Source organism: Cardiocondyla obscurior, linkage group LG06, assembly GCF_019399895.1.
Source record: "Cardiocondyla obscurior isolate alpha-2009 linkage group LG06, Cobs3.1, whole genome shotgun sequence".
In the NCBI taxonomy this organism is placed as follows: domain Eukaryota; kingdom Metazoa; phylum Arthropoda; class Insecta; order Hymenoptera; family Formicidae; genus Cardiocondyla; species Cardiocondyla obscurior.
The window spans coordinates 2,974,065-3,000,508 of record NC_091869.1 but is presented as its reverse complement, the minus strand read 5'-3'; the positions used below and the strand labels follow the sequence as shown (position 1 = coordinate 3,000,508).

General features: G+C 39.7%; 2 protein-coding genes and 4 long non-coding RNA genes across 10 annotated transcripts in view; 5 read left to right on the top strand and 1 right to left on the bottom strand.

The window, feature by feature from the left end:
- The window catches only part of Ubx (ultrabithorax), an 85,908-nt gene extending 76,938 nt beyond the window's left edge, over window positions 1-8,970 (bottom strand). The window contains exon 1 of one of the 2 annotated variants that reach the window (XM_070657900.1): window positions 7,277-8,970. In XM_070657900.1, the coding sequence (XP_070514001.1) occupies window positions 7,277-7,955 (679 nt within the window). In that variant the 5' untranslated portion in view covers window positions 7,956-8,970. The remainder of the gene's footprint in view (window positions 1-7,276) is intronic. The other variant, XM_070657899.1, reaches the window with a different exon arrangement.
- LOC139103339 (uncharacterized) lies at window positions 2,217-6,020 on the top strand. Its single transcript, XR_011545862.1, has 3 exons — window positions 2,217-3,892; window positions 4,364-4,569; window positions 5,331-6,020. It is a non-coding gene; the product is annotated as an uncharacterized lncRNA (long non-coding RNA).
- A 5,840-nt stretch (window positions 8,971-14,810) lies between the features above and the next one.
- LOC139103340 (uncharacterized) lies at window positions 14,811-16,154 on the top strand. Of its 2 annotated transcripts, XR_011545864.1 has the most exons (4): window positions 14,811-15,055; window positions 15,248-15,485; window positions 15,591-15,764; window positions 15,867-16,154. It is a non-coding gene; the product is annotated as an uncharacterized lncRNA (long non-coding RNA). The 2 variants fall into 2 exon arrangements; XR_011545863.1 differs by having other exon boundaries at window positions 14,811-15,485.
- A 378-nt stretch (window positions 16,155-16,532) lies between these two features.
- On the top strand, window positions 16,533-17,851 carry LOC139103343 (uncharacterized). The gene is made up of 3 exons (XR_011545867.1): window positions 16,533-16,798; window positions 16,878-17,491; window positions 17,571-17,851. It is a non-coding gene; the product is annotated as an uncharacterized lncRNA (long non-coding RNA).
- Window positions 17,852-17,961: 110 nt separating this feature from the next.
- On the top strand, window positions 17,962-18,872 carry LOC139103508 (uncharacterized). Its single transcript, XM_070658257.1, has 3 exons — window positions 17,962-18,185; window positions 18,265-18,488; window positions 18,647-18,872. The coding sequence occupies exons 1-3, from the start codon at window positions 18,111-18,113 to the stop codon at window positions 18,696-18,698; spliced, it is 351 nt and encodes a 116-aa protein (XP_070514358.1). The 5' UTR covers window positions 17,962-18,110; the 3' UTR covers window positions 18,699-18,872.
- A 397-nt stretch (window positions 18,873-19,269) lies between these two features.
- LOC139103337 (uncharacterized) overlaps window positions 19,270-26,444 on the top strand; it is a 62,341-nt gene continuing 55,166 nt past the window's right edge. Inside the window, exons 1-6 of one of the 3 annotated variants that reach the window (XR_011545861.1) lie at window positions 20,709-21,266; window positions 21,422-22,696; window positions 22,959-23,083; window positions 23,163-23,383; window positions 23,546-23,812; window positions 24,073-24,110. This is a non-coding gene — a long non-coding RNA (uncharacterized lncRNA). Of the gene's footprint in view, window positions 19,507-20,708; window positions 21,267-21,421; window positions 23,084-23,162; window positions 23,384-23,545; window positions 23,813-24,072; window positions 24,111-26,444 lie in introns of those variants that run through there. The other 2 variants (XR_011545860.1, XR_011545859.1) reach the window with 2 other exon arrangements.

Below are 26,444 nucleotides of genomic sequence, written 5' to 3'. Positions count from 1 at the left end.
TTTAAAGTCCCTTTGTTTGCCTGCTACTTGACTTTAATATATGTTCTCAGTTTAGGCCTCTGACGAACTATTCTCAGTTCTTAATAAAGCGTGTTAGAAAAAAAGAAAAAAAAATTATATATACATATATTACATGTACCGTTTTTTAGCTCTGAAAATTTCTTTCACTACCAACATCTGGAAATAAATCACGAAATTTTCCCCCGCGAGGAATTTAATCGCTGTTTATCACCGAATCGCAAATTATTCGATTGATAAAACATTCTAAATGCAACAAATTGGAAATATAAATCAATAGCTCGCGTGATCTCTAATAAAAATTAATTGCGGCGATGAATAAAACTGTATGTATAAACTACGCGGCGTTCAAAAATAAATGTTAATAGAATGAATTTATTAAAAAAAAAAGAAAAAAAACATATAATATAACTTACATATATTTGCAGTGGTGGCGTAAAATTTATGGAAGGATTTAAGCTTAATATCAATTTCCTTGCTTCTGCACGCAGATTTAATCTCGCAAGATTCGTTAAATCGAGCTGGTACGATCGTTGGAGACTGACAAGGATGGTTCCCCCAATGATGGGGATAGTGGTGAAGGTATTGTGGTCAGGTCGTAGCCGGAGTGGCAGGTGCTGTTCATAATGGCCGCCCATCGGACCAGACGGGAAGAACGGTGGGCAAAGTTTGCCGGTGCAAAGAGTAGCCCGCGTGAGTTACGGACGTGGAAAACTATTTGGCAGTATCAACGGGCGCCGATTACGTCGTTGCGTATTAATTAAATATTAACGCGCCGGCCCCACTTCGGTTGCAGATACGGCGATACGTGAGACGAAATAAGAATGAGGACAGAGCGCGCAGGTGAAACGTGTTTCGAAAATATTTTTTTTCGTGCGGCTGTCAGCGGCGGTGGTGGCTCGATTTCAACGCGTGCCTTATAAGCCAAGCGACCTTGTCAGTAACTCCTCGGATCGCTGGCAGTAATGTGATGGATAATTGCCAACCAGGAAGTATTACGTTTCTTATACTTTTGATTACTCGTAAGCTAATTATTCGGGAATACTTATTAATTTACTTGAAATATTTACAGCAAAATAACGTTTATTAATTGTTAACTTGAACCTTGACAAACAACTTAGACGTCTAGGAGTCTAATTTTATTTTGCGATTATAACGTTTCGTCTACAACCGACAGGCAAGTACCGTGAAAAATGCACGCAAGAACGCTTTCGAATCAATTATCTTACCGCATACTCGTCTTTCCTCGCGGGCACGACTAGACGCGGTCTTTGTCTGGCGGTGTAATCATTCTGATCGCCGAGCAACTAAGCACGTTCCCTATACAGATTCTATATAAAGCACTATGTTCTATTAGCAAATTGCAGCGTGGGCGGTACAACAATAGACGTATTTAAGAAGATATTGATAGACGTGCATGCACAAATTAAATCTTAATCATTAAACATTTATTTACAGAACAAAAAAAATTTTAATCCCAACTAAATTCTTAAAAAAAAAAAAAAAAAAATTGCTGCGCGCAAGTTCTAAACGGACACGCGTACGAGGCTTTATGGGCAGAGCCATTACTACTGTGTAACGGATTCCCGCGACAACGTCCACGTCAGAAAGCATTCACATCTCTCTCCCGTATCAGAAGCCGCGCTTAATTAATTGATCGAAGCGGACGGCGATATACGAGGATTAATACTGACTGCTAACAATAATTTCCACGGCATGAAATTTGCAAAACGCCGGAGTAACGTACGGCCGTTGCCGGTATATAAAGTCAGGCTGGCGCACGAGTTGTACATGCGAACAGCTCGTTCATCAAATTGAGAACCCTGGCAGTCGTTGTACTGACGGTGTGACGTACCGATCAGCGCCTCAACGCCTCGACGCTCCGCGGCGCGTTACGCTTATGCCCATATATACATTTTTCCCTTCCCATCGTAATTTGTAGACGCAAGACTACTCGCGCAATTCCTCCCCGAAAGGATTTCAACTAACAGAACACGGTTCGGTGGTCACGCTTTTTTTTTTCTTATTTTCTTTTAATTTTTTTTCTTGCCACATATTGTAATAAGACCAAGCGGAAGACAACAAAACAAAATAGCGACCGAAAAGGGACCGAACTCAATTCTTATCGCCAAAAGAAAACAGTGTTCGATTAAAATTTTCACGATGCTCGCCGCGGTCGGATCCGCAGACATCGAGAGAATTGATCAAACAGTGCCATTCGAAAGTGCACGCCCTTCTGAGCTTGTAGCTCGAAAGTTTTCACTTCGAGCTGGGCGAGGTGCAGTCCGCCCGGCACTCCGTAAGACGGAACGAAACCTAAATATAATAACAATAACAAGCTTACTCGAGTTCCTCGGGGAGCGCCATGCGGGTCAAAATTACTAGTTGCGAAAGGAAGAAGCAGGACGCGGGACAAGACGCGGACGATACGATCGATCAAAGATTATACCTTAAGTCGTACATTATATACAGCGCGAATGGCGTGACTGGACGCGGGGCGATGCTTAAATTAAAATACGAAAGGTACGCGAGATACGTGGATAGGTATGCGCGTACCTGGTGGCCGCGCGACTCGGCTAAATGGCGCCGACGTCGGAACTAGTCCACCTTGCAGAGCGCGACGGCGATCTTTCGTGGTGAACTCGCAATAATATTATGCCGAGACGATTATAAAAATTGTTACCAATTCCTTGTCACGCTACTCGGGGCAGTCGCTCTCCGTTTTGCGCCTCCGCTTAATCACGCGTGATTTCTTACGCCTGCGAGGCACAAGTCTAGCGGTAATAAAAACCTATCGAGAAATCGCACGGCGAAGGTATTATTCGTAAAGGTAGCGCTGCGTCGGCGAATCGATACCGGAATTCGTCTAATTTGAAACTAATTTGATATTCGAATGAGATGTGAATAAGATATATAATCTATTAAATTATTTATTAAACACCTGACGGAATAACAAGCATGCGAGAATATTTCCCGCGTTATATTCTTATCTTCTTCTGCTGATGGGCACGTATTGTAACTAAAGGGCGTGCATTTTTTTAGAAGGTCCCGATGTTTTTCGATTGAACAGTACGAACGGCGGGCGTGGGGAAGGGAAAAAAGGGCGTAGTAAGTCATACGGAGAGGCTCGTACGTCATACTTCATCCGGGCCAACGGAGCAACACACGGAAAGGGTTCTCGCCGTGTACGAATAACGCACTGACTCGAGCTGCCTCTTTAGGTCGCGGCGCAACAGTGTGAGTGCCCGTGCTACACGCGGCTTGGGGGTTTTCGTACGGCTTTACACATGGAAAAAATTCGAGCCGCTTGGTCACCTGTGTGCAACATGCACGCCTACACTCGACGATGCATATCCGTCATATGACCCTCTAATAATATGCAACAATTGATTTTCTTTTTTCTTTCTTTTTTTAAGGCATGCACGGGCAATCTTTCCATACGCCTTCGATTAATTTTTCAACAGTTCGGCAATTACAAAAAATAATTATTTATATTTTTAATTGATGACTACTAATTAAATAAGCAATCAATACGTTTATGTACATTTCTAATCGATAAATGAATTTATTTTGCAGGCGCTACTGAAACGAGGGGGAGAAAAAGTCCGAATTTGCGGTGCAGGATTTCGGAGCATTTTCGTGCCGTAAAAGAGAAATCTTACGACTCATGAAGATCAGAGCTGATCTTCTCCGATACGAGAGCAGAACGCTGTGTTACCGGCAAACCTCGTAAACGGCTATAGCATCAAAGCGGGGGAGTTCTCGGGTAGGAGGGATAAACGAGCTGAGCCACGATTTCGTTGTCGTAAACGTCAAAGTTACGGTTACAACGTTGTTCCTAGCTGCTTTATATTGAACGAGGTTGTTCCCCGAGGTACGTAACACCTACCTACCCGCAACCGTCCTATTGCTGAAAGTAGCGCTACACTCCTTTTCCAACTCGGAAGCGACGCTGGCTTACCACGTGGCTTTTACGCGGGAATTCGGCAGACGCGGGTTCTGAATTCATTGAATTTCTTTCAACGACTCGCCGGCTAATTTTCTTTTCGTTATTCATTCGCTTACTAACGCACTATAAATTTCAAATTGCAGTTGAAACAAATTAATGTAAATTAATTAATGCTTTGGTAAGAAACGACAAATCGCATTATGAAAACTTTAATCTGCGTTATATCAATGCTTTTAGAACAACATTTTGAAAAATCGATCTGAGGCATAAATTAAACTGGAAAGTGGAAGACCTACGTTAATAGCACGTCCGTTCAACATATTTATTTTGATTAATACTTTCGCAGGAAGTTATCGCGCGGCCCTTAATGTTGCATTAAAAAAGATCTTTTTTTAGATCTGGACAGTAAAAGAGGCTCGCTCTCAATAGGCTGGAATGAAGAGACGCTTAAATAGCACCCCAGTCTCTATCGTCGCGCCCTCTAATTACCCTGTAGACGCGGCTACCCCTCAATGAGAAGTGATAAATATTGTTCGCGTTTGGATATAACCCGAGAAAGTGAATGAGCTCAATAAAGGAAGATATATTTTTCATTGATATTGGTAAGTACTGCAGATTACTTATCGACAAAATAATACGTATTTAATTAAAAAAAAAAAAAATAATAATAATTTTACTAGAAGTAAAATATTAGAAATAAAATTTCAGATAAAAAAAATCTTTTATTTAAATGTTTCTTTACACAAATAAATGAAGCAGAGAGTTATTGAACCGTGGCGTAGATTTGTTTTTTCAATATCGAGTAGTACATTAACTAAACTTATATTATGAACCGCGCCGCCTTTACATTTATATGAATTAGACATATAATCGATTCTGCAATCGTTTATCGTACGCTTACGATACACGAAGGTGCAGTTAGAAACGCCATAAATTTAGCGACAGATGTAGTATTTCACACTAGCATGCATTCATGGTATATAATTACCTTTACGCGATAAGGACTTGAAGAATGAACAGAAACAATAGACATAAACGCATATTTTTAGTATTTCATAATAGCCACAACGAAGATTCGAATGATAAGACTTGTATCTATTATTACGGCGTCACGCGTATAAGTTATACTTATTTAATTTTAATATAGCTAAAACTCTGCACGCTTAAAATAATTTTTTTTTTTAATATTATTGGATAATCTCGTATAATGTATATTCGTATAATATAAATAATAAAGTATAACGTAATATTTAATATATGCGTAATGCATGATAAATCATAAATATTTCTGCATTTGTCATCTAATCTAAATATGATTATTCAGAATCACGGAAGCTATGACATGTAAATTAATTTCCTACAGTCGGAGCCATACAAACCAGTATCGTTTATCGTGCCCGATGATAGACGACTGCCGATAGACACTGATAGCTCTATATTTAACTGGAAATCTACGACAAATTAATCCATAATCCTGTGCCGATAAATATGCCATCGTGCTCGATTATACCCAACAATGCTGAAAAGCGCCTGCCGGAGAGTGCGAAATGAGTCAACGACTTTCAATCCGCGAATGCATAGAACCTGTTATACGAGTATACGGCCGATCAAATACTTTTTCCCATACCTCCGATTCCTACAAACATTACGTTCCGTGTATCATCGATTCGCAACTCGTAATCAATGATCCGTAACATTCAATTGACCACAAAATAAAGATGAATAAAAGTTGTTCCCTTCGAATTCTTAAACGTGACAAGCAAAGCAAATGATTTAAGTAGAATGATACCTTGATATTACGAAAAAGAAATAATAAAATGTACATTTAAATATAAAATAAAGATAAAAATTTATTAATAATTTTTATACCTTAGAAAATAATTTGTTTCTCATTACTTTATATGTAAAATATTTTTTAGAACCGAAAAAGAAGAAAACGATAAGAGACTCTTAACCCGAACCGGAAAAAAAACGGCGAGGAGGATTCTCGTCGAAAAGGAAGCTGGAGGCGATTTCAAACAAAAAATAAAAAAGGGGATAGAAATAGTTATTTTTAAAAAATGTAAAAAACTATTGGATAGTTGAAGATTTATAGATTCAGCTGAGCTAATGAAGGAAACAGTTTCGCCAAAAGTGCGACGTAATCCACAAGGCCTTGATTATATATCTACTAACAGCGTGATAGAAGGTTATTCGGGAGTATCTCCCTCGCAATGAAAAGGACAAAGACATCGCTAGAAACAGCTGACTACCGGAATTCGGGGTTCCGGTGGAGTGAGTGCAGTGGGGAAGGCACTTGAACCCCCCCCTCCCCAATTGGACGAGGGCTTCCCCATTATATCCTACGTACCCGGCGATTTTACACGCACTTGACTCCATTCTACCTATCTGGCGGACATAATTTTGCCAAGGTACACGGCCGATTTTCCGCAACATAGCACGCGCATGTTGACACTACGTATGCGAAAATGAAAAACTCGCGGAATTTACATTTCATACGAAAGCGCGGAAAAACATAAAATAAGACTAGCAATTTGACTACGAGCATACATTAATATTCGTTTGCATTCATTGTGCTATAAAAATAACAATTTATACGCTTGATAATTAAAAGTTCAAAATTGCAGTGACAACTTTAATTTGACGTAAGAAAAAATTCCGAGCATATATATTAACTTTAATAACAATAATTCAATAACAATTTTTACACGTCGGCTTTACTCGCTGCCAATTTTTTTTTTTTTTTTTTTCTGTCAATGCGTTTATTTTACCAGAAGGCAATAGAGCGCTTTTAGTTTGTCAACGACTGTAAATCTGTTACCTCGGGTTTCGTGACGGACATGTCATATTTCAAAGCGACGCACAAATGGACTTTGGGAAAAATTTCATCGTATTCGGCGCGGTAGCGTGATAAGCTACAGTCGGCGAATAGAACGTATATATCTGTATCTTTCGCTTTTTTTTTTTTTTTTTTTTTTTTTTGTAAACAAAAGAAGAGTGAAATAACTCACGCCGTTCGCGCGGACACGATAGAAAATTATTCACCCGTTTGAATTTATTTGCGAGACGCGTGTAAAACGTACTATTTTATAATCTGGTTCTCGAAAACTTTTAGGTAATTCGATCGCGTGGAGGCAATTTTAACAATTTAGCCTGGTAAAACCAGACGGACGAGCCTGATCCACCACGCCTTCCCGACCACGTGGTCGTCGGCTCCCCACGTTTCCCCTAACCGTGGCAGCTCCTATATTTCATCGCGGCTGTTATGATAATAGTCTTATAAGAGCACATTTATGAATGCAAACTCACCTGCTATAGCCATCCAGGGGTAGAAAGTATGGTTGGTGGTAGGTTGCTGATGCAGTTGCGTGGCGACCGGTTGACTCGCGGACGAGTTTAAACTGCAGGTGTTCCAGGATGACGTGAGAGATCTCGACGAGCTGTTGTTACCGGGACTCGACGCTGGATCGCCGCCTACGAGGCCGCCGTAGCTGCTGACCCTTGTGCTCTCAGGGGTGCACGCGGAGGGACGCACGACCGAATTGCTCTGGCTGTTCGCCCCCGAGGTCGCCGACTGCCAGACGTCCTTGACCGCTGCTGCTGCCATCACCGCAGCGTAGCCGTTCTGATGGGTCGACGTCTGATCTTGCTGCTTACAGTCTTTCGTTGCCGTTGTCGAGTACGAGGACGTGGTGTGACCGGTCGCTTCGGGTGTCGTTGAATAAAGCTTGCAAGCCGTCGCGACGCTCGCGTCATACGGCGAGTCTTGAGGCGGCCTTGCGTTACTTCCACCGCCCGGGTGAATTCCCAACGACGACGACGTGTGATGATGATGCTGCGCCGAGGCGTAAGGCGACATACCCAATCCGAGCGGAAAACTTCGATACGCTGCCGCGGTCGCTGGATCGTGGTGCTGACTCGCAGCTCCTGCTTGGTGGTGGTGGCTCCCGTAGAAGCCACCCGCGGTCTGCTCAAAATACGAGTTCATTATCCCGGGTATTTTGAATCACTTGCACTGAAACACCGGCACTCGAAAAACGTGAAAGGAGGAGGAAGTCAGAGTCCGAGCGGTCCCGCGCGGCTAGTCGAAACTCACTAGTCCGTAATTTTAATCTCGATCGCGGGTCGCGCCGATTATACGCCTTCGAATTAAAACGGAAGTAAAATCTTTGTTCTTGCACGACGTACTCCGGACCGAAACGTGCGCGATTAAGAGAGCGATACGTTCGACACGAGTGGCGACAAACGATAGAGTTGACGAGGGACGAGTGAACGAGCATTAAACAATTTTTAAGAGGCCGTAAAAGTCATCGGCAGGTATAAGTTGGTTACACCCAGCGTGTCAATGTCAGTAGGCCGTAAGAGTGTAATTCGGAATGGGTGTCATGTCAGCGGCGAGAGTTTTTTATGGTCTTGTTATGGTTACCGCTACGGGCGAGGCATAAACTGCCGGTCTCGACTATGGAAACGGGCGATGATCGTTAAACCGTTACGATGCAATAAACTTGGGTAATAAGACGGGCTATAAAATTGCCCATGGGCTCTTCTACCGCGTGCTCGCCCGACGACGATTCGGTCAGCCGGCACGCGACAGCCACCCTCGCGGGCGGTCTCCCTAGCTTTTTTGTTTTTTAAAAACGAACTCGAATTCGCGGCCGGATCGGGTCAAGGCCTCTTGGGGGCCCGGTCGATCTATCGCGGAATCAAAGTTAACTCCGCCGGTCCGCACTGCACTTAGCACTCGTCGTGTTGCGACTTCGCCGATGACTGCGAGGTCCGGTACGAGTCGGAGGACGTTGGAGATCGTAACGAATCACGGTATGCCAGTGCGGTGGTCCACGGCACACTACTGCTTTTCTCGCGTCCCGTGTACCGCCGCCACTCTGTACCGTCGTTTGTCTCTCGCTCGCTCGTTCACCTCGTCCCGTCTTTCTTCCTTCGCGGTCGGCCTCGCTCGCGCTCCCTCCGTAGTTTCCTTCCCTGTTCCACCAGCCGCCGTTTCCCCGTACACGCTCTCTCGCTCTCTCTGTCTTGCTTGCCGTCACGGTCTCTCTTTCCTATTCGCGCGCGACTGTCGCTTCTCGCTCGCGCGCACTCTTCTTCCAGAATACTACGTCCTAACGGAGAGATCGCCGTGCTATACTCTCCTTGTTCCGCGCATACCGACCCCCTCTTCGGCGCGATAACCGAGCTTTCTCGCTCGGTCTACTGTTGTTATTCCTCTCTTCCACCCCCGACGTTCCCTCCACAATTGCTCTCTCGTCCTCCGACTCTGTCTCGCTCCACCTCTCGACGATGCTCGCCCTTTCCCTTTCCTCGTCGAACCGACTCTCTTTCTCTCTCACACGCCGCGGTTTCTCAGTGCCCCCTGTCGGGTGTTCCAGTAACAACGACCGTGCCGCCAGATTAAATTCGTACTCGCTCGCCGTGCGCGTCACATTTGAGACGCGCGGGCAGATAAGACGGCGCGAGGCGGAAAGAGGGAAGGACCCTCTCGTCGCGGAGCAAAAGAAGAAGAGATGAGAAAACGGAGAGGGATGGGAGCGCGTAAAGACACGAGCAGAAACGGATAAGAAGACCCCGGGGCGGGAAGGCAAAGGACGAAGAAGAAAAGAAAGAACGTTATGCGCAATTGCAGTGGCTAAGAGCGAGACGAAGTGGAGCAGGCACCGTCGCGATAGCAGCGCAGAGGGAGAACGTGCCGCTTAAGGGAGGAGGTTATACTTAAGGACCAATCAGAATTGAATTCGTCACGAGTGCCGCGCTGGTGCAGCACGAAAGTTCCTACGCCGTGCGAAAGTAGTTCCAAGTCGGAACGACGCCCATGAGCGGCTAGGCGCCGCCCCGTAAGCTCCCACTACTGAAACGTGGAGGGAAGCACGCCGTGTCCCGTGTCCGTAGGGTGCTAGTAAGAGAGAGAGAGAGAGAAAGAAAAAGAGAGACGGAAGCACCGCGCGGCACGCGCGTCACGCAACGCTCGCATCGCCTCTTTCTCTCCCGCGCGACGGATACGCGAGGATACGTGCACCGCCACCTTTCCGTCTCGTAACGAACTAACCTCGCCAGATCCATTCAGACATTCAAACGACCAACATCAACGAGCTATCTCGCGATTATCGTTATTGCGGCGGCTACGTTGTAAATTTATCTGCGGCGCGGAACGGCCTGATCGACAAGTCGCGCGAATAAGAAGCAAACAGGTTTAGGGCCGAGGCGCGCCGTTATGAAACATCCCGATTATTTGAAATCGTATTAGATCGAACCGGTTCGGAATCGGGGATGCCCGACGACGTGGGGATGATCCGAGGATAAGAGTAAACGTAGAGATAAGAATATTGTCGTGAACGCCTTTTACGAGTCGCGCTGTCGTTTTACGGATCAATTAAACGACAATCGTGCAATTAAAATGTCGTAAAAGTGAGACCTCCGTAAGACCGGTAGTCAAGCAGCAACTTCTACGGCGCGCGCCGCGCTCCTAGTATCGGGAGTGTTTATTGGGATGTAAATGTCGCCGGATTATCGTCCCCGCGGTTCGCACCTCGTAAATTATTCCGTAACGAGCCGAGTAATGCCCCGTCATAAGCTTCTCGCTGAAGCTGACCGTGGCTGTTTGCTTATTCGTTCTTGCCATTACAAAAGCTTCAAGTATGAGCCACTTGCTTTGCTATAAAAAATTCGTGGGAGTAACAAACGCCGAAAATCGAATATTTCAAATACTTAAATCGATTAATAATAAATCTTTTTAATTAAGCAAAATAACGCCTGCGATATATTCAAATTGTTAAATTTTATTTTTAATTATTAAAAGACTATTATTGAGTAATAAATAGTGATGCAGAGCTCCAGAGTACTCTTACTAGATTCGCGCGTGTTACTAAAAAAGAGATCATAAAAGTTACGTGGAGGTTTATTAAGCTTTTAATTTGACGGTGCTCTTGATGAACACTCAATACAGCTTTCGCTTTGCGAGACTCCGACAGGTGGCAACCCGTTTGCTTGAAAATCATGACGGCAATAAACTTCGGTTTTATGACCACTTGAACAGAATCGTAAAAGTCAGGGCCTTTAAGCTTATAGCGTAGAAGGGCGCGTGTCGAATATAGCGGGGGCGTGAAGAAAGTCATGTGAATGGGGAAGGTGCAGCGGGCCATGTAGATACCCAAAAAATGGGCCTAAATGCACTTTTCAAAGCGTCATTTACGTTTTCGAATACACCCCTTTAATATTAATTGTCGTTTTAATGACCAATAGTTAACGAATTTACCGATAAAAGTAAAATATCTACTGCTTACACGAACTATATTTCATTTTATCAACATATAATAATTAATAAATAATTAATATATAATAATAATTCGCTTGTCACGATAGTATACTTCAGTTTTCAATTATGCAAATTGAGCATTCGATGCTTGTCGCTACGTCGTGATGTTCCACGTGACGCGAGGAAGAATGACGGTGTCGTTTATTGCAGATATAAATTCATACAAATGATGGACGTTCATTCAATGGATCTCTAAAAAGACCGAAGCAACGAGACGAGAATTTTGAAGGAGGGATTAGAAGGCGCGTAGCTAGAGAGAAGAGGAACATTAAAGTGAAGGGGCCATTGCACTCAAGCCCGGCAAATCTGCGCTCTTGCTAAACCAGCGTTCATTCCTCATCGCTCTGATAGCTTTAGCTTTAGCTCTTCCACTTTCCTTCAAGCAATAAGTTCAACGTACGGTTTGGACTCTAATTCCAGGTAAGTTTTCCCTTCTTTTTCCTTCTTTGCCCCTCATTTCGCACATTCCTATGAACTCTCATATTATTTTTTACTTCAATTTAATGATATTTAATCAACAAGATTTTTAAAATAACACTATCATAGCTGACGTTCCTTTTCTTACATCAAGATTATGAAATTCAAAACGCAAAACAATTTTTAGAATTATCCGAAATAGACAATATTATTCTCATTATTTAATTATATAAAAAATATAATAAGCTTTCAAAAATTGTACTTAATATTTTATTTTACACGTATATGAATCGATAGTGCGTCAGGAGTAAAGATAAAGTCAATGCCAGGATTTGAACGATGCTTCCTTTGCCATCTGATGGTCTTTTGTGTTATCACCTGATTACAAAGGTTGCATCAAATTTTCTATTATTTCGCAGTCGATAGGAATTTTACATAATTATCATTGCGTATAAATAAATGCATAAAGTGATTTATGAGATTTTTATCTCAATAATTTTAAATTTACATCTATAACTACTGTTATCTTCAACTGTTGCTATTAATTTTCGTGAAACATAAATTTCCTTTTAATTGTTAAATAGTCTATATGTATATTTATTAAATGTTAATAGTAGAAAAGAGAACATAAATGTTTGATAGTACGATAATTATTGAAAGACGTATGATCAAAGTTATAAAAAAGACAAAAAAACTGTGGAAAAATTAACGACAGAACAGGTTTATAATAAAAAAATGAAACGCGCGAGGACAGTTATTACAATCCAGTAATTAACGATCAATTTACTTAATACGTTCAAGACTTGTTAATTTTAAAAGTGACCTGCTTTACCGGTTGTAAAACCTTGCTCTGAGCGAGAGGTAAAGTGTGAAGGATAACTTAGCAAAAATTATCACTGAAGATTTATAAATATAAAATATGAATACATAATATACCTGCAGTTATTAGGAATTTTTTCATTTAATTACATAAGCTTTGAAATTGTATAATAATACTTCATAACTTATTACAGATATTGAAATACTTTGATTTATACTATTTTGATTTTACAATATAATTCCGGTAATGTTTTATAGTTCTAAATTTTATTTTTATGTATATGTCTGCATATTTTTTCACATATAAATTTTAATATTTATGAACTCAAATTGAAACGCATAAAGTGATATAAATGAATAAATTATTTTAATTTACTATGAGTAAAAACAGATGAGTTTCATCAATATGTTTGAATTGAAACATAAAATGAAATTAATGAGGCCATAAAACACATAGAGCTAACGGTAGGGTGCGGGTAAGCTATTGCTAGAGCACCGTTGATTATCCTAACATTGTAAGGAAACACGCGTTATATCTTTGTTAAGAACGACATTTGTCTGTTATAAAATACAGAAGCAGAACTTATTTCATTATACATGGGCTGGGTAAATTTAAAGGTTAATAAATATCTTACCTTGGTACGTTGAGGATAAAAAGATAGCATTTTCCATTTCCTCATCAATCAACAAGTTGGACATCTCAGATCTGAAAAAAGAAATATTTTGTATTACACAGTGCATTAACATTTATTTCAATCACTGCAAGTTAAACTTTCATATTAATGTTAAATCATTGTATATACCCTATGAGATTATTAAAATATGTTCCCAAGCTATTTCAAAAAAAATCCATAAAAGAGAAATATTAGAGAATCTGGTGCTGCAACTCTAATGAATGTATAAATCATATGGGGTAATATTCTATGAATATCTGGACAACGAACTCGTTTACTTTGTATAAATACGATCATCGGAGCGCAAGCTTCTGAATTCGCTGCTTGTATCAAATGAATAATGAATGCTTGATTCTGAACCTTACAATGATATTCTGTTTGATAAGAACACTGATGTTCTTTGTGCTTTGATCATATGTCATATTCAAGATGAGTAGAGAACTTATCACAGATCATCGTGTAACTATCGTCGCGCGTGGGATTTCAGTTATAATATTAAACTACTTATCAGCTCTTCTTTTAAATTTCTTATTGATTTTTTTTTTGCCGTAAATGTAAGCGCTTTCTTCATTTTCTTTTTTTCTTTTTTTATATAGGAATACAATTGTGTGGTTCGTTCCACGAGAAACCGCGTAACGAAATAACGGAGGACAATACCTTTATGTCAGACATTAGTAATGTTTAATGCGTTGGGCACAACCCTTCTGAACCCTAGCGAAGGCAACGAGATAGCGAGATCTACAAAAGACGACGGCGATTTACAGCCGGCAATTCTTTAATAATACAAAAGCCGAATGAAGAATGTCTTTATTAAAGCGTTCAGTGCCGAATTTAGGTCAGCGTCTTCCACCACAAAAGTCGTTCTAGACGCAACTACCATGATGATTTCTCTCAACCATGATGAAGAGGCTGTTTGAATTGGAAGAGAGGGCACAGAGCCAGGCGGATCCCAAACTCAGAGCCGCTCTAAAAGAAAGGGGAGTGACTTTCAGATATTTGTACCCCGGAATCCTTCCCGGACAATCCCGCCTCCGAAAAAGTCTCTGGACCATCTTCTTGCACGACATTCCTTTTGTGGACAAGCCCAAGGTTAAGACCGGCTAGGAAAATATGGTATCTCCGCATCAGAAAAATTGTACACGTTTCTCGACATTCCATTCCGCTCGCGGCGGCGTGGCGGGCAATCTGTTTTTGATCTTAAGATATTAAGCACGGCAAAATGTGACAAGAATAAATTATGTGCTGAATGTACGACATTGTCTTGAATGAAACGCGAACGAAGATTTCGCGAGGATTCTCAGGCGATTATAATATTCGATAAAATTCCGTGCACTCAAAACATAAAAAGAGAGATTAAAATTAAATATAAAAATTAATTATTTATTACGCTAGACATTGTAAAGCGCGCGTTCATTTACTTGGTCCTTCTACGTTAAAGGAAATTTTTTAACCTCACAATTAATTTTTTAACCATAAATTACAAATGTACGTACGTACCTTACACAGCATTACGATACGCTACACGAAGCACAAATAATTAATCAAATCGTTAAGCACCGCGACGTATTTGTCGGTAACAGATTCGTAATATACGGAAAGTAATATTTCGTAATATATTTGGTGTTGAACTGTGTTAAAGCGCGTTAGAATATTACGGAAGAAAATATACAGCATAGACAGGGTATAGCGGCCGGGCAGCAATTGTTCGTCTTTCTTTCTACACTCCACCCACCTACACCGTACTACTCAACCGCTGCTGCCGGCATTAGATCTGTGCGGGCGGAGCGGCGAGACGGGTGAGGCGAACTCTGCGTACTTGGAGCTTCAAGAATAAGTTATGTCCAACAAATAAAGGTATCGGCTGATCCAACATGACTCTAACTCGCTTCTAAGATCGTTGCTCCTCACCCGGAGAACAGTTACGAAATTGATACTTCTTGCATGTTAGTTATACATTACGTAGAAATTTCGACATCTGATCTGTACCTATTCCATCGATATTTCTTGATTCGAGACCATAAAGTATTTGCTCTCACCGTACTGCAGTGGGTGCGGAATAATTTCCGGATGATTGTCTGCCTGGATGGAGCACAGATGAAGCACATTAACGTAACATAACCGTCGCCGTTCGGAGTGAGCATCGTACGATGCAACGTTGGCAATTACCAGCTGGTCGCGACATTCGCGCTCGCTATGCAGACACCGTTACAGAGCGTCCTGTACGTACATATACTATATACATCGTATTTGATGGAAAAAGGCGTTGGGCTAGTCTTTATACAAAGTGAGTATGAACAACGTATAAACTACAGGTAGAATACTTCTAATTGTCTACAATATGGGGTCTCCGGTATTCGGAGATGAATCTAACCGAAACTTTTCTTCGTAGATAAACATTTGGAGGAGAAAACTTAACCTGATCTCGCCGCGGATAATGAACATACGAGCCACAGGCGGTTTGTTAGCCGTGTGGTTCTTGCAAGTGTCGTTAAAAAAATCGAGCGAAAGCTTCGCTATTGAAAACCAGGAGTCTCGTCCAAGGTTGCACGAGAGATTTTCATTGGTATTTCTTTTTTTTTTTTTAATTAATTAGAGTCGTGTAAAAATTATTTTCTTAAATTATGACTTATTGTAAATGCTGCTACAACTTGAATTTTGTTTTTAGTGAAAATCAGTTAATGCGAGCAAAAAAGTTAACGTCACCTTGCTGACTTTATAGAGGGAACATCGTGCGATACCACGTAACCACCACCGGCCGACCGAGTCACTGAATCTTGCTCAGTACTCATCTCTATTTAACTTAAAACACATGCGTGCAGTCGAAAGAAATGTACATCGTATTTGGTGAGACTTTTCGGACGATGAAAATGAGCTATATTTTATACGTTGTGAATGTTAACAAAGTAAGAACTGCACGTAAAATTTTCTTAATTTTTTATGGTTTTAGTATAATTAAATCTAAACGAAATTTATTATTTACAGATCAAAATTCGAAGGAAGGAAGTGAACTCGATTTTGCAGTTAATATTAAATATTAATAAGGACTTTATTACGCTCATTTTACAAACTGAAGAGCCACCCAAGGTCGTGCGAGAGCGTCCACTAGAGTTCTGTGCCCGGAAAGAAGTCACTCTTAATATCCAATACATCCTGAAAGGAGGATCAGGCCTCGAAGAGACATCATGTCTCGTCCGAGCAGGCCAAAAGTAAGAATAACTTTTTATTTTCATAAAGTTAACATATTTTCGTTTCTCACTGGTATTTTTTTTTTTTTTTAATTAATTGGAGTCGTATAAAAATTATTTTCTTAAATTATGACAATTGTTGTAAATGCTGCTACAAAATGAATTTTGTTTTTTAGTGAAAATCAGTTCATGCGAGAAGAAATTAACGACACCTTGCTGACTTTATAGAAGGAACATCGCGCTATACGACGTAACCACCACCGGCCGATCGAGTCACTGAATCTTACTCAGTACTCATCTCTATTTAACTTAAAACAGGTGCGTGCAGTAGAAAGAAATGTACGTCGTATTTGGTGAGACTTTTCGGACGATGAAAACGAGCTATATTTTATACGTGGTGAATGTTAAAAAAGTAAGAACTGCACGTAGAATATTCTTAATCTTTTACGGTTCTAGTAGGATTTAATCTAAATGAAATTTGTTCTTTACAGATCAAAATTCGAAGGAAGGAAGTGAACTCGATCTTGTAGTTAATATTAAATATTAATAAGGACTTTATTACGCTCATTTTACAAACTGAAGAGCCACCCAAGGTCGTGCGAGAACGTCCACGAGAGTTCTGTGCCCGGAAAAAAGTCACTCTTAATATCCAATACATCCTGAAAGGAGGATCAGGCCTCGAAGAGACATCATGTCTCGTCCGAGCAGGCCAAAAGTAAGAATGACTTTTTATTTTCATAAAGTTAACAGATTTTCGTTTCTCACTGGTATTTTTTTTTTATTTTAATTAATTGGAGTCGTATAAAAATTATTTTCTTAAATTATGACAATTATTGTAAATGCTGCTACAAAATGAATTTTGTTTTTAGTGAAAATCAGGTTATGCGAGCAGAAATTAACGACACCTTGCTGACTTTATAAAGGGAACATCGCGCTATACGACGTAACCACCACCGGCCGATCGAGTCACTGAATCTTACTCAGTACTCATCTCTATTTAACTTAAAACACGTTCGTGCAGTAGAAAGAAATGTACGTCGTATTTGGTGAGACTTTTCGGACGATGAAAACGAGCTATATTTTATACGTGGTGAATGTTAAAAAAGTAAGAACTGCACGTAGAATATTCTTAATCTTTTACGGTTCTAGTAGGATTTAATCTAAATAAAATTTGTTCTTTACAGGTCAAAATTCGAAGGAAGGAAGTGAACTCGATTTTGCAGTTAATATTAAATATTAATAAGGACTTTATTACGCTCATTTTACAAACTGAAGAGCCACCCAAGGTCGTGCGAAAGCGTCCACGAGAGTTCTGTGCCCGGATAGAAGTCACTCTCAATATCCAATACATCCTGAGAGGAGGATCAGGCCTCGAAGAGACATCATGTCTCGTCCGAGCAGGCCAAAAGTAAGAATGACTTTTTATTTTCATAAAGTTAACAGATTTTCGTTTCTCACTGGTATTTTTTTTTTTTTTTAATTAATTGGAGTCGTATAAAAATTATTTTCTTAAATTATGACAATTGTTGTAAATGCTGCTACAAAATGAATTTTGTTTTTTAGTGAAAATCAGTTCATGCGAGAAGAAATTAACGACACCTTGCTGACTTTATAGAAGGAACATCGCGCTATACGACGTAACCACCACCGGCCGATCGAGTCACTGAATCTTACTCAGTACTCATCTCTATTTAACTTAAAACAGGTGCGTGCAGTAGAAAGAAATGTACGTCGTATTTGGTGAGACTTTTCGGACGATGAAAACGAGCTATATTTTATACGTGGTGAATGTTAAAAAAGTAAGAACTGCACGTAGAATATTCTTAATCTTTTACGGTTCTAGTAGGATTTAATCTAAATAAAGTTTGTTCTTTACAGGTCAAAATTCGAAGGAAGGAAGTGAACTCGATTTTGCAGTTAATATTAAATATTAATAAGGACTTTATTACGCTCATTTTACAAACTGAAGAGCCACCCAAGGTCGTGCGAAAGCGTCCACGAGAGTTCTGTGCCCGGATAGAAGTCACTCTCAATATCCAATACATCCTGAGAGGAGGATCAGGCCTCGAAGAGACATCATGTCTCGTCCGAGCAGGCCAAAAGTAAGAATGACTTTTTATTTTCATAAAGATAACAGATTTTCGTTTCTCACTGGTATTTCTTTTTTTTTTATTTTAATTAATTGGAGTCGTATAAAAATTATTTTTTTAAATTATGACAATTGTTGTAAATGCTGCTACAAAATAAATTTTGTTTTTAGTGAAAATCAGTTCATGCGAGCAGAAATTAACGACACCTTGCTGACTTTATAGAAGGAACATCGCGCTATACGACGTAACCACCACCGGCCGATCGAGTCACTGAATCTTACTCAGTACTCATCTCTATTTAACTTAAAACACATGCGTGCAGTCGAAAGAAATGTACATCGTATTTGGTGAGATTTTTCGGACGATGAAAATGAGCTATATTTTATACGTTGTGAATGTTAACAAAGTAAGAACTGCACGTAGAATATTCTTAATTTTTTACGGTTCTAGTATAATTAAATCTAAACGAAATTTATTATTTGCAGGTCGAAATTCGAAGGAAGGAAGTGAACTCGATTTTGCAGTTAATATTAAATATTAATAAGGACTTTATTACGCTCATTTTACAAACTGAAGAGCCACCCAAGGTCGTGCGAAAGCGTCCACGAGAGTTCTGTGCCCGGATAGAAGTCACTCTCAATATCCAATACATCCTGAGAGGAGGATCAGGCCTCCAAGAGACATCATGTCTCGTCCGAGCAGGCCAAAAGTAAGAATGACTTTTTATTTTCATAAAGATAACAGATTTTCGTTTCTCACTGGTATTTCTTTTTTTTTTATTTTAATTAATTGGAGTCGTATAAAAATTATTTTTTTAAATTATGACAATTGTTGTAAATGCTGCTACAAAATAAATTTTGTTTTTAGTGAAAATCAGTTCATGCGAGCAGAAATTAACGACACCTTGCTGACTTTATAGAAGGAACATCGCGCTATACGACGTAACCACCACCGGCCGATCGAGTCACTGAATCTTACTCAGTACTCATCTCTATTTAACTTAAAACACATGCGTGCAGTCGAAAGAAATGTACATCGTATTTGGTGAGACTTTTTGGACGATGAAAATGAGCTATATTTTATACGTTGTGAATGTTAACAAAGTAAGAACTGCACGTAGAATATTCTTAATTTTTTACGGTTCTAGTATAATTAAATCTAAACGAAATTTATTATTTGCAGGTCGAAATTCGAAGGAAGGAAGTGAACTCGATTTTGCAGTTAATATTAAATATTAATAAGGACTTTATTACGCTCATTTTACAAACTGAAGAGCCACCCAAGGTCGTGCGAAAGCGTCCACGAGAGTTCTGTGCCCGGATAGAAGTCACTCTCAATATCCAATACATCCTGAGAGGAGGATCAGGCCTCCAAGAGACATCATGTCTCGTCCGAGCAGGCCAAAAGTAAGAATGACTTTTTATTTTCATAAAGTTAACAGATTTTCGTTTTTCGCTGGTATTTTTTTTTATTTTAATTAATTGGAGTCGTATAAAAATTATTTTCTTAAATTATGACAATTGTTGTAAATGCTGCTACAAAATGAATTTTGTTTTTAGTGAAAATCAGGTTATGCGAGCAGAAATTAACGACACCTTGCTGACTTTATAAAGGGAACATCGCGCTATACGACGTAACCACCACCGGCCGATCGAGTCACTGAATCTTACTCAGTACTCATCTCTATTTAACTTAAAACACGTGCGTGCAGTAGAAAGAAATGTACGTCGTATTTGGTGAGACTTTTCGGACGATGAAAACAAGCTATATTTTATACGTGGTGAATGTTAAAAAAGTAAGAACTGCACGTAGAATATTCTTAATCTTTTACGGTTCTAGTTTAATTAAATCTAAACGAAATTTATTATTTACAGGTCAAAATTCGAAGGAAGGAAGTGAACTCGATTTTGCAGTTAATATTAAATATTAATAAGGACTTTATTACGCTCATTTTACAAACTGAAGAGCCACCCAAGGTCGTGCGAAAGCGTCCACGAGAGTTCTGTGCCCGGATAGAAGTCACTCTCAATATCCAATACATCCTGAGAGGAGGATCAGGCCTCCAAGAGACATCATGTCTCGTCCGAGCAGGCCAAAAGTAAGAATGACTTTTTATTTTCATAAAGTTAACAGATTTTCGTTTTTCGCTGGTATTTTTTTTTATTTTAATTAATTGGAGTCGTATAAAAATTATTTTCTTAAATTATGACAATTGTTGTAAATGCTGCTACAAAATGAATTTTGTTTTTAGTGAAAATCAGGTTATGCGAGCAGAAATTAACGACACCTTGCTGACTTTATAAAGGGAACATCGCGCTATACGACGTAACCACCACCGGCCGATCGAGTCACTGAATCTTACTCAGTACTCATCTCTATTTAACTTAAAACACGTGCGTGCAGTAGAAAGAAATGTACGTCGTATTTGGTGAGACTTTTCGGACGATGAAAACAAGCTATATTTTATACGTGGTGAATGTTAAAAAAGTAAGAACTGCACGTAGAATATTCTTAATCTTTTACGGTTCTAGTTTAATTAAATCTAAACGAAATTTATTATTTACAGGTCAAAATTCGAAGGAAGGAAGTGAACTCGATTTTGCAGTTAATATTAAATATTAATAAGGACTTTATTACGCTCATTTTACAAACTGAAGAGCCACCCAAGGTCGTGCGAAAGCGTCCACGAGAGTTCTGTGCCCGGATAGAAGTCACTTTCAATATTCAATACATCCTGAGAGGAGGATCAGGCCTCGAAGAGACATGATGTCTCGTCCGAGCAGGCCAAAAGTAAGAATGACTTTTTATTTTCATAAAGTTAACAGATTTTCGTTTCTCACTGGTATTTTTTTTTTTATTTTAATTAATTGAAGTCGTATAAAAATTATTTTCTTAAATTATGACAATTGTTGTAAATGCTGCTACAAAATGAATTTTGTTTTTAGTGAAAATCAGTTCATGCGAGCAGAAATTAACGACACCTTGCTGACTTTATAGAGGGAACATCGCGCTATACGACGTAACCACCACCGGCCGATCGAGTCACTGAATCTTACTCAGTACTCATCTCTATTTAACTTAAAACACGTGCGTGCAGTAGAAAGAAATGTACGTCGTATTTGGTGAGACTTTTCGGACGATGAAAACGAGCTATATTTTATACGTTGTGAATGTTAACAAAGTAAAAACTGCACGTAGAATATTCTTAATCTTTTACGGTTCTAGTTTAATTAAATCTAAACGAAATTTATTATTTACAGGTCAAAGCTTGATAGACAGAAGTGAACTCCATCTCGCAGTTAATGTTAAATAATAATGAAGACTTTATTACGCATATTTTACGAACTGGAGTACCATCCAAGGTCGTGCGAGAGCGTCCACGAGTGTCCTGTGCCCGGAAAGAAATCACTCTCAATATCCAATACATCCTGAGAGGAATATCAGGCCTCGAAGAGACATCATGTCTCGTCCGAGCAGGCCAAGAGTAAGAATGACTTTATTTTCATAAAGTTAACAGATTTTCGTTTATTATTGGTATTTTTTAATTTTATTTTATTTAATTAGAGTCGTGTAAAAATTACTTTCTCAAATTAGGACTATTATTGTAAACGCTGCTACAAATTTAATTTTGTTTTTAGTGAAAATTAGTTCATGCGAGCAGAAATTAACGTCACTTTACTGATTTTCAGAAGAAGCATTGCGCGATACAACATAACGACCAGTGGTCGACCGAGTAACTCAACCTTGCTCAGTACTCATTTCTATTAAACCTAAAACACGTACGTGCAGTCGATAGAAATGTGCGTTGTATTTGATGAGACTTATTAAATGATGAAAACGAACTATATTTTCTACGCGGTGTATGTTAACAAAGTAAGAACTGAAAGTAGAGTCGTGGTAAAAAGTGTAGTTCGCCGCGGTTAAGAGTGAATATGACGTGACGCGATGTGACGTCACCAGTCGCCGGCCGGTCGAGTCAGTCGAGTTCGCTCCGCAGTTGTCGTTGATCATCGCTATATAACGGTGCTTTTGCAGTTGGAAGTGAAGAAAATCAGTTCACGCGAGCAGAAGTTAACGTCACCTTGCTAACTTTCAGAGGGAACATCGCGCGATACGACGTAATCACCATCGGCCGACCGAGTCATTCGACCTTGCCAAGTACTCGTTTCTACCTAACCTAAAACACGTGCTCGCGGTCGAAAGAATGTTCGTCGTATTCGGTGAGTCTTTTCGGACGAAGAAAACCAGCTATATTTTATACGTCGTGAATGTTAACAAAGTAAGAACTGAAAGTAGAGTCGCGGTTAAGAGTGAATATGACGTCACGCGATGTGACGACACCAGTCGCCGGCCGGTCGAGTCAGTCGAGTTCGCTACGCAGTTGTCGTTGATCATAGCTACCTAACTCAGTGCGTTTGCAGTTGGAAGTGATGAAAATCAGTTCACGCGAGCAGAAGTTAACGTCACCTTGCTAACTTTCAGAGGGAACATTGCGCGATACGACGTAATCACCATCGGCCGACCGAGTTACTCGACCTTGCCAAGTACTCTCCTCTACCTAACCTAAAACACGTGCTTGCGATCGAAAAGAATGTACGTCGTATTTGGTGAGAACTGAAAATAGAATGTTCTTAATCTTTTATGGTTCTAGCAGGACTTAATCTAAAGGAAATTTATTCTTCGCAGGTCAAAATTCGAAGGACGGAAGTGAACTCGATCTTGCAGTTAATATTAAATATTAATAAGGACTATATTACGTTCATTTTATGAACTGGAGTGTCACCCAAGGTCGTGCGAGAGTGTCTACGAGTATCCTGTGGAAGAAAGTCACGTCTCGACATCCCATACATCCTGAGAGGAGGACCAGGCCTTGGAGAGGCATCATGCCTCGTCGAAGCAGCCCAAGAGTAAGATTGATTTTTTATTCTCATAAAATTAACAGATTTTTGTTTTTTTATTGGCATTTCTTTTTTATTTTAATTAATTAGAGTCACGTAGAATATTTTGTTTAAATTGTGAGTATTATTATGAACGCTGCTATAATTTGAATTTTATTTTTTATGTTACAGTGACATCAGAGTTTTCGTTACCGATTAATCGAATAAACGAACTCCGGAGTTCGTCGCGAATATCGTTAAGTAAGTAATCGGGCGTTCGAAAATTATTGTATAATTTTTTTAATCGGAAGTACCGCCTGGGTTGCGCGAATAGAGTCTATAATTCGCGCGCGTATCCGCGAGTGTCGCGTGTGACTTGTGCACTGAAGAATGATGTGACACTCTGAGAGGAGGAGGAGGTCTCGGGTAGACATCAGGCACCAGCGGAGCAACCCTGAGGTGAGACTCATTTTTTATTACTAAAAACTTAACAATTTTTACAATATTTCTTTAATATTGAAATATTAAAGTCTTGTAAATGGTAAGAAACATTTTTTTTATTGTAAAAAAATTCAATTTTTAAAATATTATTCAAATAATAGACGACTTTGGTTTGGATCAATTAAAAAATTTATTAGAGGCGCATTAAATTTTTTTCTTATACAGTAATTATTACTTCGATCTTTCTACAATTAAAATGTTATATTTTTTTGTTACAGATTATAGTAGCTGTATCTCCGCTGCTGCGCATCGACCGGTGAGTCACAAGATTTTTTTTATATTGCTAGCGTTTTGCGGGAGGGGAAAATATATTACATACTAAAAAATTAACACCGCGAAAACGCGTTATTAATAAAGAAAAATATATTAATAATTATATATCGTTTTTAGAATAGGAATAAAATATACATATATTAAAATATTACCATAATATCGAGATAATTTTGTTTTATATTTTATAAAATTAGAGTTGCGTGTGGAGGTGTTAATGATCTGCACGAATATTTAATTTGCATATATTACTTCAGACAATAATGAGATTCGTGGCGCTAATTGAAAGAATTAATAACACGCGAGAACCTGGGCGGTAAAAAAATTTTATCAAGCAAACATGGACAGGGAGTAGGATCAACAGACAAAATTGTACCGAAGTCCGGGGTAAAGAGTGATGAATAATGGATGATACGACGTGACCATCTCGCGCCCGGTATAGCCTGTAGGAGTTAGCCGTAATGGTCCGTAAATTGGTAAACCACAGGGACAATGAAATCGGCGTGCTCTGTTCTGTAAATGCTCAGTTATTACGTGTTTTCCTGCCCGTATGATTATGTCAAGCGCGTAGCAAACTAATACCAGAATAATTGCACCGCAAGTATAAAGTGCAACCTCAAACATTAAGAATGTTTAACGAGACGCGATAAAAATTAAAAGCAGAGATCGCTATCGTAATTTTTGATAAATAATTTTTCTTTTATAGTCTTTATACATTTGTTTTGTAACGTTGTATAGAATTACGTTAGAAAGTAGACTTAGTAAAATTTTTGGGCGGGAAACAAAACTACATACCGCGAGCTATGCTATGTATACGTATAATTACGTGTATTAATTATATTACACCGCTTTAACAGCCGCGGATTTTTTTTCTTGGCTTTCGGGAGTCCTTGTAAGAGTATGGAACTCCATTGCAATTTGCATTTTGCGCAATCGAGCATAAATCGATAATTACTAAAGTAGTATTGATTCCTGGCGAGATTCTGTCAGTTATTTCACGACCGCTGGTCCCTACCTACTTAAAGCAATGACGGAGCGTAAGCGTGAACGGTATTACACGCGATAACCTTACGTTAACAAGTTCAGGCCGATGACTGAATGCGCGCGGGCGCGTGTTAGATTACGGGCAGATAAGTGAACACATAAATGAATTTCCGGTGCATGTGTAAATAACGTAGAGCCGGTGGATACAGCGCGGCGGTATGATGGCGTGAAATAAACGATTGAGGGAACGAATAGTCGCGACTTTGTGTTACGTGACAAGTCGATAAAGAAAAAAAAAAAGAAAAAGAAAACTGAAATTAAAATAAAATACAAATAAGAAAAAACAGAAATAAAGTAAAATGTCTCTAATCTAAAGAAAACTTGCGATATATTAATCTATAAATTCCGACACTTTTGGCGTACTGTGTACACAACCATTACCGTTTGATAGCGGCATTTAAATCAATTGAAATGTGCAATGTGTCAGACGTGATAATAACACTTTTGCGGCAGTCGCATTTGACAAATGATAAAAGGTTTATCAGGCGTAGGTTACGTCAACAAGAATTTCCAACCATATCTCATTAAAGTTTAACACGGCCAGCGTTAAAATAATAGCAATAATTACCCCAGGGAAGCTTTCTTCGAATATAAATCTAGCTGAAAATTTCATCGAGTTGAATTTCTTTTGAAAAAATTAAGGAAAAAAAAATTCAAGAAACCCGATAACGTGACCGTTGCATATTTCTTGCATTATTCTTCTTAAAAATGTAGGCGCTTGTAGAAAATAGGACAGCGGCTGCGAATTGTTAGATCGTTAATAATGCTCTCGCTGCGATTTATCGTATACTACATATTCTCATAATATCGTCGCGTTCACACGTCTCTAAAATCGCGAATCGGATATTCCTTCCTCGTTACACAATACCTCCGGCGGCGATGCACAGATTTTATGGCGAGTCGTACATCGCACGATTCTCGTTATGCGATCAAGCTTATACGAGACGTAGACGCTGCAGTTCGGAAACAATGGAGACAGATAAGATCGTTTGCACGCGCGCGTGTACGCGAAACAGAAGTCGCGGATTAGTCCTAGATATCCTGCGCGTAGGCTTGGACAGGGTCACGGGGGGTACGGAGTGTAAAAAGGCTTTACGTGGGCCGTGGTCGAGGCTTTTCATCGGGCAGGTTCATCGGGGCCACGAAGAAGAGCAAGAAAGAGAGAGAACGGACAATGCGCGCGGTCTGGCAAAGTGTCTCTTGACCGAGCCGAGAGGAGAGCCGCGAGAAACCAATGAGAGTCCCTCGGTCTTATCTTTCTTTGTTCGTTTCTTTT